This window comes from Eleutherodactylus coqui, chromosome 9 (genome assembly GCF_035609145.1).
Source record: "Eleutherodactylus coqui strain aEleCoq1 chromosome 9, aEleCoq1.hap1, whole genome shotgun sequence".
Lineage (NCBI taxonomy): Eukaryota > Metazoa > Chordata > Amphibia > Anura > Eleutherodactylidae > Eleutherodactylus > Eleutherodactylus coqui.
In genome coordinates, this window is record NC_089845.1 from 50,464,269 (window position 1) to 50,480,629 (window position 16,361).

General features: G+C 44.2%; 1 protein-coding gene across 2 annotated transcripts in view; it reads right to left on the reverse strand.

Annotated features, from left to right (window-relative positions):
- Positions 1-11,309: 11,309 nt before the first annotated feature.
- GFOD1 (Gfo/Idh/MocA-like oxidoreductase domain containing 1) overlaps positions 11,310-16,361 on the reverse strand; it is a 36,677-nt gene continuing 31,625 nt past the window's right edge. For both annotated transcript variants that reach the window (XM_066579378.1, XM_066579379.1), the window contains exon 2: positions 11,310-16,349. In XM_066579378.1, the coding sequence (XP_066435475.1) occupies positions 15,430-16,349 (920 nt within the window). In that variant the 3' untranslated portion in view covers positions 11,310-15,429. The remainder of the gene's footprint in view (positions 16,350-16,361) is intronic.

The following is a 16,361-nucleotide window of genomic DNA, read 5'->3' on the forward strand; positions in this document are numbered from 1 at the left end:
CGCGGCTGTAAGCGTAAACCGCTGCGGAGCCGACCGTGACCCTGCGTATGGCGTGTAAACTGTACTGTACGTGACTACGTACCCCCACATGCGGTCATGCGCAATACACCTGGGTTTTTTATATTTCCCGCGCCATTGCCAAATGGCGGCACGTATACACGCCCGTACAGAACAATGGGCTCTGTCTCATGTATATACGCTGTAAAAGAGAACATGCTGCATATTTTTTTCCGCTCGCGTATTACGCAATTCCGACTCGCTAATGTGAGTGGAGCTGTGTAAGGCAATGTTACCGCGTATCACACGGGCGTAAAGAGCTTGCGTCATACACAGTAAACATACGGTCACGGGGATTAACCCTTTAGGCACATGGCCTCCAAATGAACTAGGGCTTCTTACAGAAATTAATTCAAAAAATTACAGAATAAAATAAAAATATATTTTAAAAAAAGGAAAACAACCCCCCTATCTATCTTCCTGCGTTTTAATTAATTAATTAATGTTTCCCTATGGAGCCTACTTTTTATCGCATCGCAAAGCACAAACTTGCGATTTTCGTGCGATGCGTTTTTAGCATTTGAAAGTCCTATCGACTTTCGCACTTAAAAATCGTGCGAAAAAAACGTGCGAGAGAATCACAAGTGGCAGCAACGTTTTTGTGAGAGAAAGCAGCGTTCACGCTCATAATTCGCTGGGAAAACGTCATGATTTTGCTGCGATTTTCTCGCGGCGATAGTCGTGATCGCCCCCTGTGTGAAACTAGCCTAGCCTTAAAAAAAAAAAAAAAAAATTTTGTGAAAACACATGGATTCGGGCTTTGACACACTTGCGTTTTTTTAACGCTGCGATATCGCATCTCATCCCATGTGACTGCTGCAGACTGTGATTGGCTGCAGTGGTCACATGACACATGGAGTTTGTTCTGTTCTGTTTTTAACTTTGAGGAAAGTGTTTTTTTTAATCAGGACTTGCTAATTTTTCTTTGGTTAATCGGCAACAAGGTAAACAACAGTTGGGGTTGGTTGCATCAGGCTGATAGCGGTAGACCACAGGTATCAGCATGACATCACTGCTAAAACCAGAAGTTCAGGACAATGGGAGGGGAGTTTGGTTTTGACTAATTACAACCACAATGATTCAAAATGATCCAACTATGAAAGAGTTCAAATGGACCAGATAAATGCTTTTGATAGGGGCAATATGTAAATTGGTTTACATTAAAGGGATCTTCTACTTATATAAGGAGACCAGATTTCCCCAGGGCCAAAGCGGGACAAAGGGGTGTGGTCAGGGGTGGGGCTTATCACAACATTTGATTTTATCTCAGTTGTTATAAAATATACAGCGGCAGGAAGCAAATTCCACAGCATTTCTGCCCCACAGTAGCCCCAATAGTATTAGTGCTCCCCTATATCAGCCCCAGCAATAATAGTGACCCCCACAGTAGCCACAGTAGAATTAGCACTCCCCTATACTAGCCCCAGCAATAATAGTGACCCCCACAGTAGCCACAGTAGAATTAGCACTCTCCTGTACCAGCCCCAGCATTAATACGGTAGTGACCCCCACGAAGCCTCATTAGTATTAGCACTCCCCTATACCAGCCCCAGCAATAATAGTGATCTCCACAGTGGTCCAGTGCTCCCCTATACTAGTCCAGCAATAATAATGACCCCCACAGTGGTCCAGTAGCCCCAATAGTATTAGTGCTCCCCTATACCAGCCCCAGCAATAATAGTAATCTCCACAGTGGTCCAGTGCTCCCCTATACTAGTCCAGCAATAATAATGACCCCCACAGTGGTCCAGTAGCCCCAATAGTATTAGTGCTCCCTTATACCAGCCCCAGCAATAATAGTGACTCCCACAGTGGCCTCAGTAGTAATAGCGCTCCCCTATGACACATATACTTACCCTCCTCCTGGTCTTTAGGTCAACGCTGCTCTTCTCAGCAGCACCTCCCCCACTCTCCTCTTCTCTCTCGTGGAATCAAAGAGTAGATGTCAGTGGGGGAGGGGAGGAAGAACCCGGATGCACACACTGCCATCGGTGTGTGCATCCGGCCGCGAACGCTGCAGAGTGATTACCGGCCGAGTAGCTGCCACACCCCGGCTGGTAATCACTTTAATGGTGACCAGACATTCCGAGAGCGGGACAAATGGCTGTCCCCGGGGAAAGCGGGACACAGGGTTCCAAATAAGAATTGTCCCGCCTAAATCAGGACGTCTCGTCACCTTAACTTAAAAAGACCTTGTGCCAGGCCAGCTAGTTAATAGGTTTTCCAGTTTAATGGCAATAAAGCTGAATTACTATTCAGGGAAAAGTTGTGTAACTTACTGTTACACTTTCTTCATCAATTTCTCACCCTTTTCAATAGATCTCTGTTTCCTGTCATTGAATGGAATCATTTTTGTTGACATTGACTAAAAATTTCAGAATATGTCATCAATAGTTGATCAGCAGGGATCCCCTGAATTTTTACGGCTGACTGATATATGCGACCATCTGAAGAAGCATTAGTTTCCAAAGTATTCGTTCACACGAATATACAGCGCGTGAAAATGTTGAACCATGAAAAATGGAACATATGCAACCGAAATACACGCCACCGAGTATACGGCGGGTAAAAAGATAGTTCTGGAACTAGATTTCGACCGATATATGGGGTGGCTCCCATAGTCTCCTATGGGAGCTGGAAAAAGAAAGGGAGGGGGAGGCAGTTTAACAGCGTCCAACGCTGCAAACAGCTTACAGGTTGAGAAGATTTATGCCAAACTAGGGCTTTACCGCACTAGGGTGCAACGTATTCTTTCGCTAAAAACGTTGCTTACGGTCGTGTGAATGGATGAGAAAAGGTTAACTATTAGAGATGAGCGAGCGTACTCGGAAAAGCACTACTCGCTCGAGTAATTTGCTTTATCCGAGTATCGCTTTGCTCGTCCCTGAAGATTCGGGTGCCGGCACGGAGCGGGGAGCTGCAGGGGAGAGCGGGGAGGAACGGAGGGGAGATCTTTCTCTCCCTCTCTCCCGCCCGCTCTCCCCTGCTCCCCGCTGCGACTCACCTGTCAGCCGCAGCGGCACCCGAATCTTCAGGGACGAGCACAGCGATACTCGGATAAAGCAAATTACTCGAGCGAGTAGTGCTTTTCCGAGTACGCTCGCTCATCTCTATTAATTATCGCTGGCCATGATCGCTGAAAATAAGCTGTTCATGCGAATTTACGGCGCCGACGAGAGAACGTAAAAACGCATACGCTAATATGAAAGAGCCCTCAGTGTGTACGGAGCTGGAAACTCACAGCCCTGTACACATTGCAGTAGCCTGGATCGGTAATGCAGGTACACCTCCCATTGTAACCTCAGATGTACCTCCCATTAGTACCCATGTTCTCCAGCCGAGGGATAGCTGCGTTGTGGCTGAAAAACACGGATGAGCAAGTCTGCAGAGTTTTCAAAAAGTTTAAATACTCAGATAACTCTTATTTAGGCCGTTTAAACCTTTATGTGCCAATTTAAAGGGGTTTTCAGGGACTGAATGCCATTGTAACTTTAATCAGCTGATCGGCAGTTATCCCTAGTGGCAGGCCTCTGCTTATTAACTGTTGATGACTTATCCTGAGGATAGGTCATCACTAGTATAATTCCGGAAAACTCCTTCAACAGCGGGAAAGCGCTCCCTCTGTCAGGCCATTGGCCATTTGCAATGCGATTGGAGTGACCCAGTGGATTGCCATGGCTGTCAATAAGCTGGCAATGTCAATGAATTTCAAGCTTATTACACTTACCTAGCAGGCTCGGTCTAGGTCCCTCCCGCTGCTCTCCAGAGCTCCGGCGCGGTTCCCGCAGTCCTCGGACGCTCGTACAACATCACTTCCTGGTTGCAAGATTCATAAATCCCACTTCCAGGAAGCGATGACTGCGATTGGTTCTTTATATAGTAAGAAGAAGTGGCAGCATGCATAAGCTTCATAAAAAATACAATCTTTATTGTTCCATGGTCTTCTTTAAAAAAGGGTAGGCTACGTTTCGGCCTCAAGAGGCCTTTTTAAGCTTGCGGCAAAGTAGCATCTTTGTTCCTGCAATTTTTGAGTACTGGCGATGCTTTTTTATAGAATAATCTCGCAACGCAAAGTTTGTTGCACTGTAATGCGATAAAAAGCGGGTTCCATAGGAAAACATGGGAGATAAAAAACGCGAAATGCAGAAAGATAGAGCACGCTGCATATTTTTTTCCACTCAACATCGCATGAGGGAAAACATCGCTAATGAGAAGGGAATCATTGTAAATCATTGGATTCATCATCTGCTTTTTTACTGATTCTCGCATCAGGTGAAAATCGCGCAATTTTCTCAACCGTGTGAAACCACCCTAAGGGCTTCTGCACACTGGCGATTGCGATCTCGCCGTGAGAAAATCGCAGCAAGAATCACGTCTTTTTTCTAATGATTTTTGGACGTCAGCACTGCTTTTTCTAGCACAAAACTTTTTTTTTTCTTTTTCAAAACATTTGTGATAAAAAAAATTGTAGTATTTCTGCGTTTTGCATTTTTTAAAATCTCCCAATGCTTCCCTACGGAGCCTCATTTTTATCGTATTGCAATGGAACAAACTTGAGTTGCAATGCGATACGATTTTAACATTAGAAAGTCCTCTTGACTTTCACATTAAAAAAGTGTGATTTTCTAATTTGTTGAAGACAAAAAATCTCCGAATTTGGAAAAGAGTGGACAGCTCGGAAGAACTCAAATTGTTTGAAGACCAGTCAATCCACAAATCAACTATTCTGGTGAGATCTCTGGCTATCCATCATCGAAAGTCGGATTTGTTTGTGCCAGGGGGGAGCTGGGGGTTACTAAATATACTGGACTAGCTGATACAACTGGCTTTACCCAAATTAATTTGTACAGGTGTTTATCTGTTGTTCGCATGGAAAAATGTATGGAGTTGTTGCAGCAGTTCTGAGATCTTCGCCTTGATTTCAGGCCGGACCAGGTGAAGGGCTTATTTAGACGACCGTATATCGGCTGGGTTTTCACGCCAAGCTGATATACGGTGTCCTTGTCTGCAGGGGGAGGAGGATGGAAGAGCCAGGAGCAGGAACTGAGCTCCCGCCCCCTCTCCGCCCCTTGCCACTATTTGCAATAGGAGGGGGCTAGACGGGGGTAGAGCTAAGTAACTGCGCTTAGCTCCACCCCGCCCCTCCCATTGCAAATAGTGGCAAGGGGCGGGAGCTCAGTTCCTGCTCCTGGCTCTTCCATCCTCCTCCCCCTGCAGACAAGGACACCGTATATCGGCTTGGCGTGAAAACCCAGCCGATATACGGTCGTCTAAATAAGCCCTTAAGCAGTATCTCTGTCTTTCCTGGGGCTGAGGGGAGTGGTGTCAGGTGAGTGATGTCAGTTCTCACCTGTCTCTAGTTGCCCTGCCCTATTTAGTCTAACTTAAATTTGATGTCAGTGCGGGTCATTTCAGTTTGGTTTTGGATTGATGGTGAGGGGCGCTGCCTGTCTCTGGAGCTCCATTTCCCTGTTACAGACTACTGCCCGAGCTAAGTACCACAGTTTGTTTCCTTGTACCATTCATTATTGTGTTCAGGGCTCCCTGGTAGGGATTTGTTAGTGGCCAAGCTACACGTGTGGGCCTGCACTTATCATAGCGGTTGGCCTGCCAATTAGGCAGGGGTCTCTCCTGGAGTAGAGGTTTTCAGGGAAAAGTTTTCCCCTTGTTTCATTTTGTATTTACGTTGCATGGTCGTGCTTTTTGGTTGTGTTACACACAGCTGTGCTTATTCTTTTGTTTGTGTACGCCACACATCCGGTTAGGACACAACAGGAGTCCTGGTTACTTCAGAGGAATCAAGGAATAAAATATGTATAGACATAGAGGAGCGTTAGATTCTCCTCAGACTGCATGTACCGATGTCCCTCTGCAGAATGTCCCAACCCTCCCACTCTCCTCATTTTTTACCCTTAAAAGGTAACGCCCCTTTTTATTCAAATTTACCCCCAGACTGGAGGTTGCAGCCCTTTCTTAGCCTTAAAGGCATGCTTCATCCCTGCAGTCCATGGCCGCTTTCTTTACAGCCTTTCAGTATATACACAGTCAGTTATATTCTCCTCAGTATATTAACATAGAGGTTAGGTAGATTATCCTCAGTATACAAATCATTTTCCTCGGCTTTATAGTTTCTAAGAAAAGAACTGTCATGTATCACAGATTTTCACAGTTTTTCACGCTTAGAATTGAATATCCTAATAGGAAAGTTGCAACCTCTTTACTTTTCCTATTAGGATGTAAAGAATGGTTGTGGCAAATTTCACGTTTGTACGGCATCGGGAAGGTACATAACTTAAGGGTGCACTTACTTTTGCAATTAGCATTGAATAATGAAGTTGTGACCCCTTTACTTTTCCTATGCGGGACCTAGAGAATGCTTGTGCCAAATTTCTATTTCGTAAGACACGAGTAAGTTACATAACATAGGGGTTCTCCGCGGGTAGTGCTGATAGCAATGTTTCAGCTATTTAACCCGCTGGAGAACATTTGCACGCTAATAAGCTGAGTAGCTACTTAATAGTTTATGCAAAATGATCGCGCAAAGCTGTCACTCAAACTGTCATTTGAGTGATTTTTGAGCAATAATCGCTCTGTGTAAATGGGCCTATACTTTTGCACTTAGCATTCAATAACCAAGTTGTGACCCCTTTACTTTTCCGATTTAGGAACTAAGGAATGGTCGTGCCAAATGTCATGCTTGTATGACACCAGGTAGTAAGAGAATAAGATTAGGTACAGTACATAGGGGTGCAGTTTCTTTTGCAATTAGCATTGAATAATCAAGTTGTGACCCTGTTAGCGGGGGGGGGGGGGGGGGGGGGGGGGGGGGGGAGAAATCTACAAAGGGGTTCCATAGCATGATTCATTACCTTGTCCAGATTGTGAGAAGTATATGTGCACACAAATCACTGACACATGACACCAGCTAGTATCATAAGACAATGAAGCTCTTCTAACTTTATTAAGAGGCAGACACATATATATATATATATATATATATATATATATATATATATATATATATATATATATATATGCTTTACTACGTAAGCAAGGTTAAGGGCGCCCACCCACTGGTGATTTTTTTGTCCCTGCGAAATTCGCAGCATTTTTTTCTCTGCAGGGGTCTATGGGACTTGTAATGTTAAAATCGCGATCGCGCAAAATCGCGATTTCGCGGTAAATTGCGATTTTGCGCGATCGCGATTTTAACATTACAAGTCCCATAGACCCCTGTAGAGAAAAAAATGCTGCGAATTTCGCAGGGAAAAAAATCGCCAGTGGGTGGGCGCCCTAAGGGTGGTTACGATCTATACGATTGGAGTGAGAGAAAGGGGGTGTCAGTTAAAGGGGTTGTCTTGCGGCGAAAGCGAAATTTTTTTTTTTAAATGGACCCCTGCATTATGCCCTGTGAAAAAGAAAGCATAGGTTAGTTTTTAAATAGCACATTGCACTTACCTGCATCAGCATTCTGCAGCTTCTTCATTTCTTCTTTTAAAGATGGCGCCGCTGGTCTTCTCCCACGGTGCACCACGGGTCTTCCCATGGTGCACCGTGGAGTTTCTTCTTCTGTCTTCCGCGTTCCATTGCCGATTCCAGCCTCTTGATTGGCTGGAATCGGCACACGTGACGGGGCGGAGCTACGATGACGACGCGGTGACCAGCTCTCCGGCACGAGCGGCCCCATTCACCAGGCAGAAGACCGCACAGTGCAAGCGCGTCTAAAAACGCCAGAAGACAGCGAAATTAGACGGAGCCATGGCGACGGGACCGCTAACAGCGGAGCAGGTAAGTGAATAACTTCTGTATGGCTCATATTTAATGCACGATGTATATTACAAAGTGCATTAATATGGCCATACAGAAGTGTATAACCCCACTTGCTGCCGCGAGACAACCCCTTTAAATCTAAATGAAACTAGTATAGTCCATGCTTTGTTCTCCTATTTCATCTAAACATCTTCTCTATAGCTCTTTAGGTGTGGCTTAGGAAACAGAACCCCATTCTAGGTAGATTGTCTCCTGTGAAGTATGAAACAGTCTGTGTGCTATCTACAACAGACCCCTTTACTTTTTCTACTTAGGACCTAAAGAATGGTCGTACCAAATTTCACGTTTGTAAGACATCGGGAAGTTAGAGAATTAGATTAGGTAGATGACATAGGGGTGCACTTACTTTTTCACTGTGCATTGAATAATCGAGATGTGACCCCTTTACTTTTCCTATGTAGGACCTAAAGAATGGTTGTGCCAAATTTCACGTTTCTACGACACCAGTAAGTTAGAGAATTAGATAAGGTACATTACATAGGGGTGCACTTACTTTTGCAATTAGCTTTTAATAATCAAGTTGTGACTCCTATACTTTTTCTATGTAGGACCTAAAGAATGCTCGTGCCAAATTTTAAGTTTGGACGACACCGGAAAGTTACATAACATAGGGGTGCATTTACTCTTGCACTGTACATTGAATAATCAAGTTGCGTCCCCTTTACTTTTCCTATTTTCGACCTAAAGAATGCTTGCACCGAATTTCATGTTTGTATGACACCGGGAAGTTAGAGAATTAGATTAGGTACATTACAGAGAGGGTGCACTTACTTTTAAAATTAGCGTTGAATAATCAAGTTGTGACCTCTTTACTTTTCCTATTTAGGACCTAAAGAATGCTCTTGCCAAATTTTAAGTTTGGACGACACCGGGAAGTTACATAACATAGGGGTGCATTTACTCTTCAACTGTACATTGAATAATCGAGTTGTGTCCCCTTTACGTTTCCTATTTATGACCTAAAGAATGGTCATGCCAAATTTCAAGTTTTTATGCAACCGGGAAGTTAGAGAATTAGATTAGGTACATTACATAGGGGTGCACTTACTTTTGCAATTAGCATTGAATAATCAAGTTGTGACCCCTTTACATTTCCTATTTAGGACCTAAACATTGACAATGGCTCCAAAAGGCTTTAATAAGAATGGTAATTTTGTTCCTTTCTTGTACTACTTTCCAGAGTATTTTTCATGTTTTTTTCTGTTTTATTTTGTGTTAATATTTATGAGGTTTAGGGCCTAAACAGATGGGCACATGCGCGAATACGCTATTGCGTGCGGGTAAAAAAAAAGCAGGAAGATAGGTCCTGCCCTATCTTTTATCACACGTAGAAATACTACAACTACAAATCAATGGTTTCTTTTTGTTCCGTTTTATGGGCGTGATTTTCACGTCTGCAAAATGGGACAAAGTCACAGTTGTCCGTTTAATCCCTTAGAGATTTTCACAGTAGATTCCATACCATCAAATGAGGGCATGTGGTCCACTGCAAATCTGCACTGATTCGTTGTGGATTTTCTGCTGCGGACTATACATCTCATGTGGACGTACGTTAAACATTATGATTTTTAATAATATTTTTGAACATTTTAACCCTTTTTTTTACATTTTTTTTAGGCCCACAAGCAGACTGTTCCATGCAGTTGTTTGTATACTGGTATCTAGAGATGAGCGAGCATACTCGGAAAAGCACTACTCGCTCGAGTAATTTGCTTTATCCGAGTATCGCTGTGCTCGGGTCTGAAGATTCGGGTGCCAGCACGGAGCGGGGAGCTGCAGGGGAGAGCGGGGAGGAACGGAGGTAAGATCTTTCTCTCCCTCTCTCCCACCCGCTCTCCCCTGCTCCCCGCTGCGACTCACCTGTCAGCCGCAGCGGCACCCGAATCTTCAGACCCGAGCACAGTGATACTCGGATAAAGCACATTACTCGAGCGAGTAGTGCTTTTCCGAGTATGCTCGCTCATCTCTACTGGTATCACACTGTAATACGTCTGTAATTGCAGTATATTGTATTGTTTGCACTATTCTATCACACTTTTCCTCTGACAGGATGTAATAGGTGTACTAATATGGCAGCCTTGAGGGCCACTGACTGTAATAGCAACCCATTGGCAACCTGTGATCATGTTGCATGGGGCCAATAGGGTGTCAGAGAAGCACGCTCCCTCTGATTAACCACTTAGATCATGCAGTTGATACTAACAACCAGTTAAACAACTGGAATCATTGTTATTCCTGATTCTAGCTGTTGCAGCCTGGTGTCAGCTTTTTAACATAGCTGGTACCAGTTACAGATGGGGCAAGCTTGGCTCCTGAGCCCATTTCACGTGCTGCTTGGTATCTTCCGCCATGCATTTATGGTGGATGTTGGAAAGGGGTTAAAACACAAAACAAGGGATGACTAGGGTACTATTGTATCTTGTCTCCACTGGAAGTATGGAGAAGTGTGGAGCCCACAGGTCATGATTGGCTGCTGGAGGCTGTGAGGATTAGGTGCCATTCGCGTGACTGACACACACTATAGCCGAGCATTTCCCCTGACTGCGACCCCGCACTGGTAGGTGAGAAGCCGGAGCAGCCTTTTTTTTTCAGACCGAAGATCCAGACTGGGACCCCGCAGCTGACACTGATAGCTCACACGCCGGAGCTCAGACTCTTCTTCTGCCCAAGCATCTTCACTGCATTGGAACCCGTTGCCGTCACGGCACTACCACAGTTCCTTATATGCCGCAGCTGACAGTGCGCCGGTGTCTCTTTTGTGGCCACCTTTCCCCCACAGAACTTTCCCCAACACTTCGCTCACATTGTTTCCTGCTCCACGCTGCGCTGCGATGAGTGCTCCCTGGTCCGCTGACACCTCTCGTGCCGCCATCTGTTTGCGGTGTCTGTGTGCTGCCTGTGCTGCCTACTATGCATGGATGCTTTTACGGCATCCCAGTCCCCAGCGTCCTTGCATGGCTACTGCTTGTCGGCGGCCAGAAGCTGCTTCCAGCTCCGGTTCCTTTTCTCTGTTCCTTCTACCCATGCAATGCAGCCAATCAGCAACAAGGGGCACAGCCTGGGCGTTACCTGCTGTCAGCACCCCCACTTCCGGTGTCGACAAGGTACAACAGTACCGATGACTAGTTTAGGAGAGTTAGTTTGAATAAGCTCTAGCATTCATGCTTTTATGGGACTACAAAGGAGGCTAGGTCTAACCAGGGATTTGAAAAACATGGATCACCTGAGTGGACCACCGAGGACCTCAATGTGTAAATCCTAAAGGCGAAAGTTTTGTTTTGAAGATAGGTGGGCAGGAAACTATTTGTGTGATCAGCAGTACTTTGGCCCACTGTTTTTATCATCGTTTCTTCAGGGCCAGAATAGATCTTGAGCTATTACATTGAGGATTTGTAGTAAACCAAGACAAGAGGACAGTAGAATCACATTTTACTTTTCTCTTTATTTACATTTTATAACTTCCTAGGTAATATACAGGCAGTATCATTGACAGTATATCATATATCATTAACCCTTTGCAATCCAATTTTGGATTCAGGGTTTCTTCTTTCTCTTTTTGCTGGCTAGACCTAGTACTGCAGTATGTGACATGCTGGAGAGGCCCCTGACAATAGAGCGGCCAGTAATATACAGTAGGAATACCCTGCCGGACGTCTTCCGACATTGGAGCTGTACAGCCTTCAACTCAGAATGTCTTTAGACGTCAGACAGCGGATTGGAAAGAGTTAAAAAAAACTTACCACATTCACAAAAAAAAAACTTCAAGACCCGTAGGCCAGGCTCACACAGCTGCGAGCCTGTAATGTACTGCGTATGACCATGTACTCACGCGCGCAGTCATGCTCAATACATTTTTTTATTGTTGTTTATATTTCCCGCGATGTTGTGGGTACCCGCAGCCTGTACACAATGTAATTGCGTATAAGCTATGGGTATATCCGCGACCATGGAGCACAATAGGCTCTGTGTTGTGGATTCTGCTGTAAAATAGAACATGCTGTGTTTTATTTTCTGCGAGTGGAAATTCTGAACCGCTAATGTGAGCAGAACTGCTGAACCCTTTCCAATCCAATTTGTATCCGGGTTTTCCTAGGGGGCTTACTTTTTTCTGCCGTTATACAACGGCGCTATCTGCTGGTTAAAGCCAGTATTGCATGAGGTGACACGTTGGATAGGCTCCGACAGCAGAGAGGCTGGCAATATACAGTAAGAGAACCCCGACAGACGTCTTCCAACATTGGAGCTGTACAGCCTTAAATCATAATGTCTTCAGAGGTCAGACAGTGGATTGGAAAGGGTTAATCTAATGCATTTGATTGAACCGCATATTACCACAAATTGATTGCTCGCGGAATCCGAAATCACTATCTGCTGGCGTGAGCCCGGCCTTGGATTGGAACACCAGAAAAGCATAACATTTATTTGCCCATTCTACATGTATCACTACAAGAGGAGTTCAAAGGGAACCGGAAATGATACAAAGTATACCGCTGTAAGGTCGCCGATGTCTAATATTTTGCATGTAGAACAAAATTGTATTCAGTAGACAACTGATGCAAACATTCATTTTTTCCTTCTTCAAGGGCCTGAATGCATTACAAAAATATAGAACATTTATTAACTCTTCATAGGCAGCCACTTTTTAGGATACATACAATAGAAACTGGATAGCAGCTCATACTTTGAAGAGAAATTACACTTTCCATAAGGGCGAATTTACACAGGGTGCAATTTTTACGCCAAGGACAAATCTGCCCACAGAGACCATATGCCTCACATGTAACATCAACAAATCAATTTGCAGCATTTTCCATTGAACGTACGTTCTATATGGATGTACCCTTAACCCTTTTCAATCCAATTTGTATCCTGGTTTTCCTAGGTGGCTTACTCTCTTTCTGCCGTTATACAATGGCGCTATCTGCTGGCTAAAGCCAGTACTGCATGTGGTGACGCGTTGGATAGGCTCCGACAGCAGAGAGGCTGGCAATATACAGTAAGAGAACCTTGACGAACGTCTTCCAACATCGGAGCTGTACAGCCTTAAATCATAATGTCTTTAGACGTCAGACAGTGGATTGGAGAGGGTTAAAGGCTGTTTCTACCATTTGTATTGCACCTATGTATACAAAATGAAATAACTTTGAAAACAGCCTTCATTTAAGGGAACCTGTTTCTACAAATTCACACACTATATATTTGGAGCTGTCTGGAGGAGAAAATTCGGAAAATAAAGTTTATGTCTGATGTAGGACAGACTGCTGGTGTGAACATAGCCTCAGTAGCCACTATAAAGTAAAAGAACTGATACAAATAGGGGTTTGTTCACACTTGCACTAGGGTTTTCTATCACTTCCTGCTTCTCTTATGGTCAGGAAGTCACATCCTGTCCTGACTAGGAGAGAAGCAGGAAATCCTGTAGAAGTGCGGCTCTCCCATTAATTTCAATGGGAGTGAAGCTGGCGCTGGCACTTCCTCCCCTATCCGTTTGTTACAACATCCATCCTGCTGCACTGGACAGTGATCCAGGCAATCAGCTAATGGATGGGAGGCCCGAGCGTCGGACATCAGTGAAAAAATAGGCAGGGGGCCAGGAGAGGCATTATTATTACTAAATAGAGCTAAAGAGGGGCATTATTACTGAGTGGTGACATAAAAGAGGGCACCATCACTATGTAGGGAGCACAGAAAGGAGATACTATTACTTTGTGGTGCATATGGTATTATTGCTGTCTGGAGCAACATGGATAGGGATGAAAGAGGTATGAAACATGAAGGCAGTAGCTGGGGAAATTAAGCAGTTAAAGTTGTCTATCTGTCAAATTCTGCAGAGACAAGTTATGTCCAGGAGAAATCATGATGGTGGTCTGAGCCGGTTGGAGAAAAAAAAGGGAAAGTGAATTATGCCAGTCAGAGGGGACATCACTAGTGATTACTATAGTGTAATCACCTATATGGTCTACAGAGCACCTGCTGTATAGTAGTACTGTGAACTAGTATCTACCGCTCTATGGTCACTGTATGGAGGCAACATTAGTCTTTGTATACTTTTTTTTCAGTAAAACTATGGGGTTATCATGTGGTCACAGTCTGTGGATATTATTTGGCTCTCCCATGTTATTTGTAATCGTTGTAGTAGTTTTTATTCAGCAGTAGTATGGTGTTATTTTGTCAATATTTCGTGGTAATATGTGACCATGATGTGGCGGTATTATTTGGACCTTATATAGTGTTATTACTGGTAATGTAGGTCCTGGTACAGTGCGTTTGTACAATGACACTATGGGGGTAATTATAGGGGGCATAAGGATTGCAGTAAAACTAAAAATGGCTTTATTTTTTTTAAACTCTACATTTTTAATAAACTTTATTAATATTTATTCTGTTAGTTATTTAGTCCCAATATGGACATCACAATGTGATTGTTTGATTCCTTTTATAACGCTTTGGTATACTCAGTAAAGCAAATAATTATTCACTGAGTTTAAAACTTCATAGCAATGTATTAAGCGGTGCAGAAGGCACCCCCTAATAGGTTTACTACAGTGGCATCCCTAGAGGCCTCTGATTGCCATGGCTACCCATCAGCATCCCACAATTGCATTTGCAGGAGGTCGTTGGGGACAGAAAGAACCCCCTTCCTCTGTTTAACCTCCTAGATGCTGTGATCGCTATTGACCGCAGCATCTAGGAAGTTAAATGACCAGTATCTGAGTTTTCTCTGATCCTTGTCATTACAGCGAGAGCCCGGCAGCCATTCAGCACAAAGCCCTCATTGTAATTAAGCTGACACAAGACCCGTGGCATAAATATCCATCATGGGGACTTAAGTCAAACAAGCCTATGATGTTCGTTTATGTCATGGAGGCTTAACGGATTAGAAATAGGCAGTACCTTAATGTATACCTCCATGTTCTGTGCTTCGTAGAAAATCTGCTGCAGTGAGCTATGCATGCCACGTAGGAGTCTCCCCTCCTACAGTCAACATAGTTGCAGTTGGCAGTTTGCTGACGCCTAGTTGTATTCACCCCACTTGCTGCTGATTCGGGCACAGCTACAATATGGGGCAACTTTATAATTTTTGTTTCCGGGGCCACTTTGGGTTCCCAATCTGCCCATGCTTACCAGGAAGAGAGATTATTGGGCAATGTACTTTGAAGAATAAGCCATAGCTGCCCATGAGTAAGGAGACAACATCCAACACCCCCAGTATAGAGAACACAGACTACTTTGAGCATTTAGTATAGAACTGACATCACATTTTCCACATGATAAACAATCTCCTTTGAAAATATGCAATTATGACTAATTTCTATAACTCAAAGGCAAACGATGTTATGTAATCATGGATATTTATACCACACTGGAATACATTCTGCTAAATGTTCACAGCTTGTCTGCTGTGGAAGGAGCAGATTCAGTTCCTTTCTAACTACAGCAGTAATAGAAAGATGCATTAGTTATACCATACACCTGCCTTTCAAAGCAGCATACATTTACAAATGCCTACATTTCCCCATCTGGCCACATTTGGGGAGACTACTAGCAGTACAAAGACATCCGGCTCCGGCGCATTGCTTCACTTATTAAGTAAGCAGGACTTAATTCAGGCTCCTCTGTCATTACTACTATATTCTGCCATTCACCAGTCTGGCTTGATTTTTTTATTGCGTCCACTACACAAAGAGCGTAAAGACAGTCATCAAAGGTAGCCGCCATGGTCAGTGGCCTGCCATCCCACGTTCTCCTATCGTCCTGGTCTTGAAATGCTTGCCGCACCGCCTGGACCATTTTGATAGTCCCTCTCAGGTATGGGATGGGAATGTGTCTAATAGCCTTCTCAGGCAAGAGTGAATTGCTGACGGGTGTAGAGTCTTTAAAAAGTAATTCTCGCTCGGCGGAGCTGTTTCTCTGTCCATAGAGATCTGTCCCCATTACAATTAGTCCCCCAGATGATCCAACAACTATTACATCTTGTTTAAACTCCCCAGGAACATTAAAGTTGAGGGTCACCGTACAGCACACTCCACCATCAAGAACCATCTGAAATGTGCAGAAATCATCACTGGTAATCTGTCGGATTCCTTTTATGTGGTCCGTCTGCTTTACAAAAGTTTTCAGAAGTCCGTGGACCTTCACTGCTTTCTGATTGGTTAGGAAAGTCAAGAGGTCTATTATGTAGCTCCCCACAGAATGCAGTCCACCACCACCCATGAGATCATCACAGCTCCAGTTGTATTTCTTTCCCCGTAGGCTTCCACTGTGGACCTGCACCTCACACACTTGAAGTTCCCCAACGTATCCTTCTTGAATTAGCTGCTTCATCTTCACAAAGGCAGGCAGAAATCGCAATACATTTCCCATAATGCTCATTAGCTTGGGATAATAGTGGGCAGCCGACATCATTCGAAATGCATCAAGGGGCGTAGCGGTTCTGTCACAGATGACATTCTTACCAATCCCTGCAGGACAAT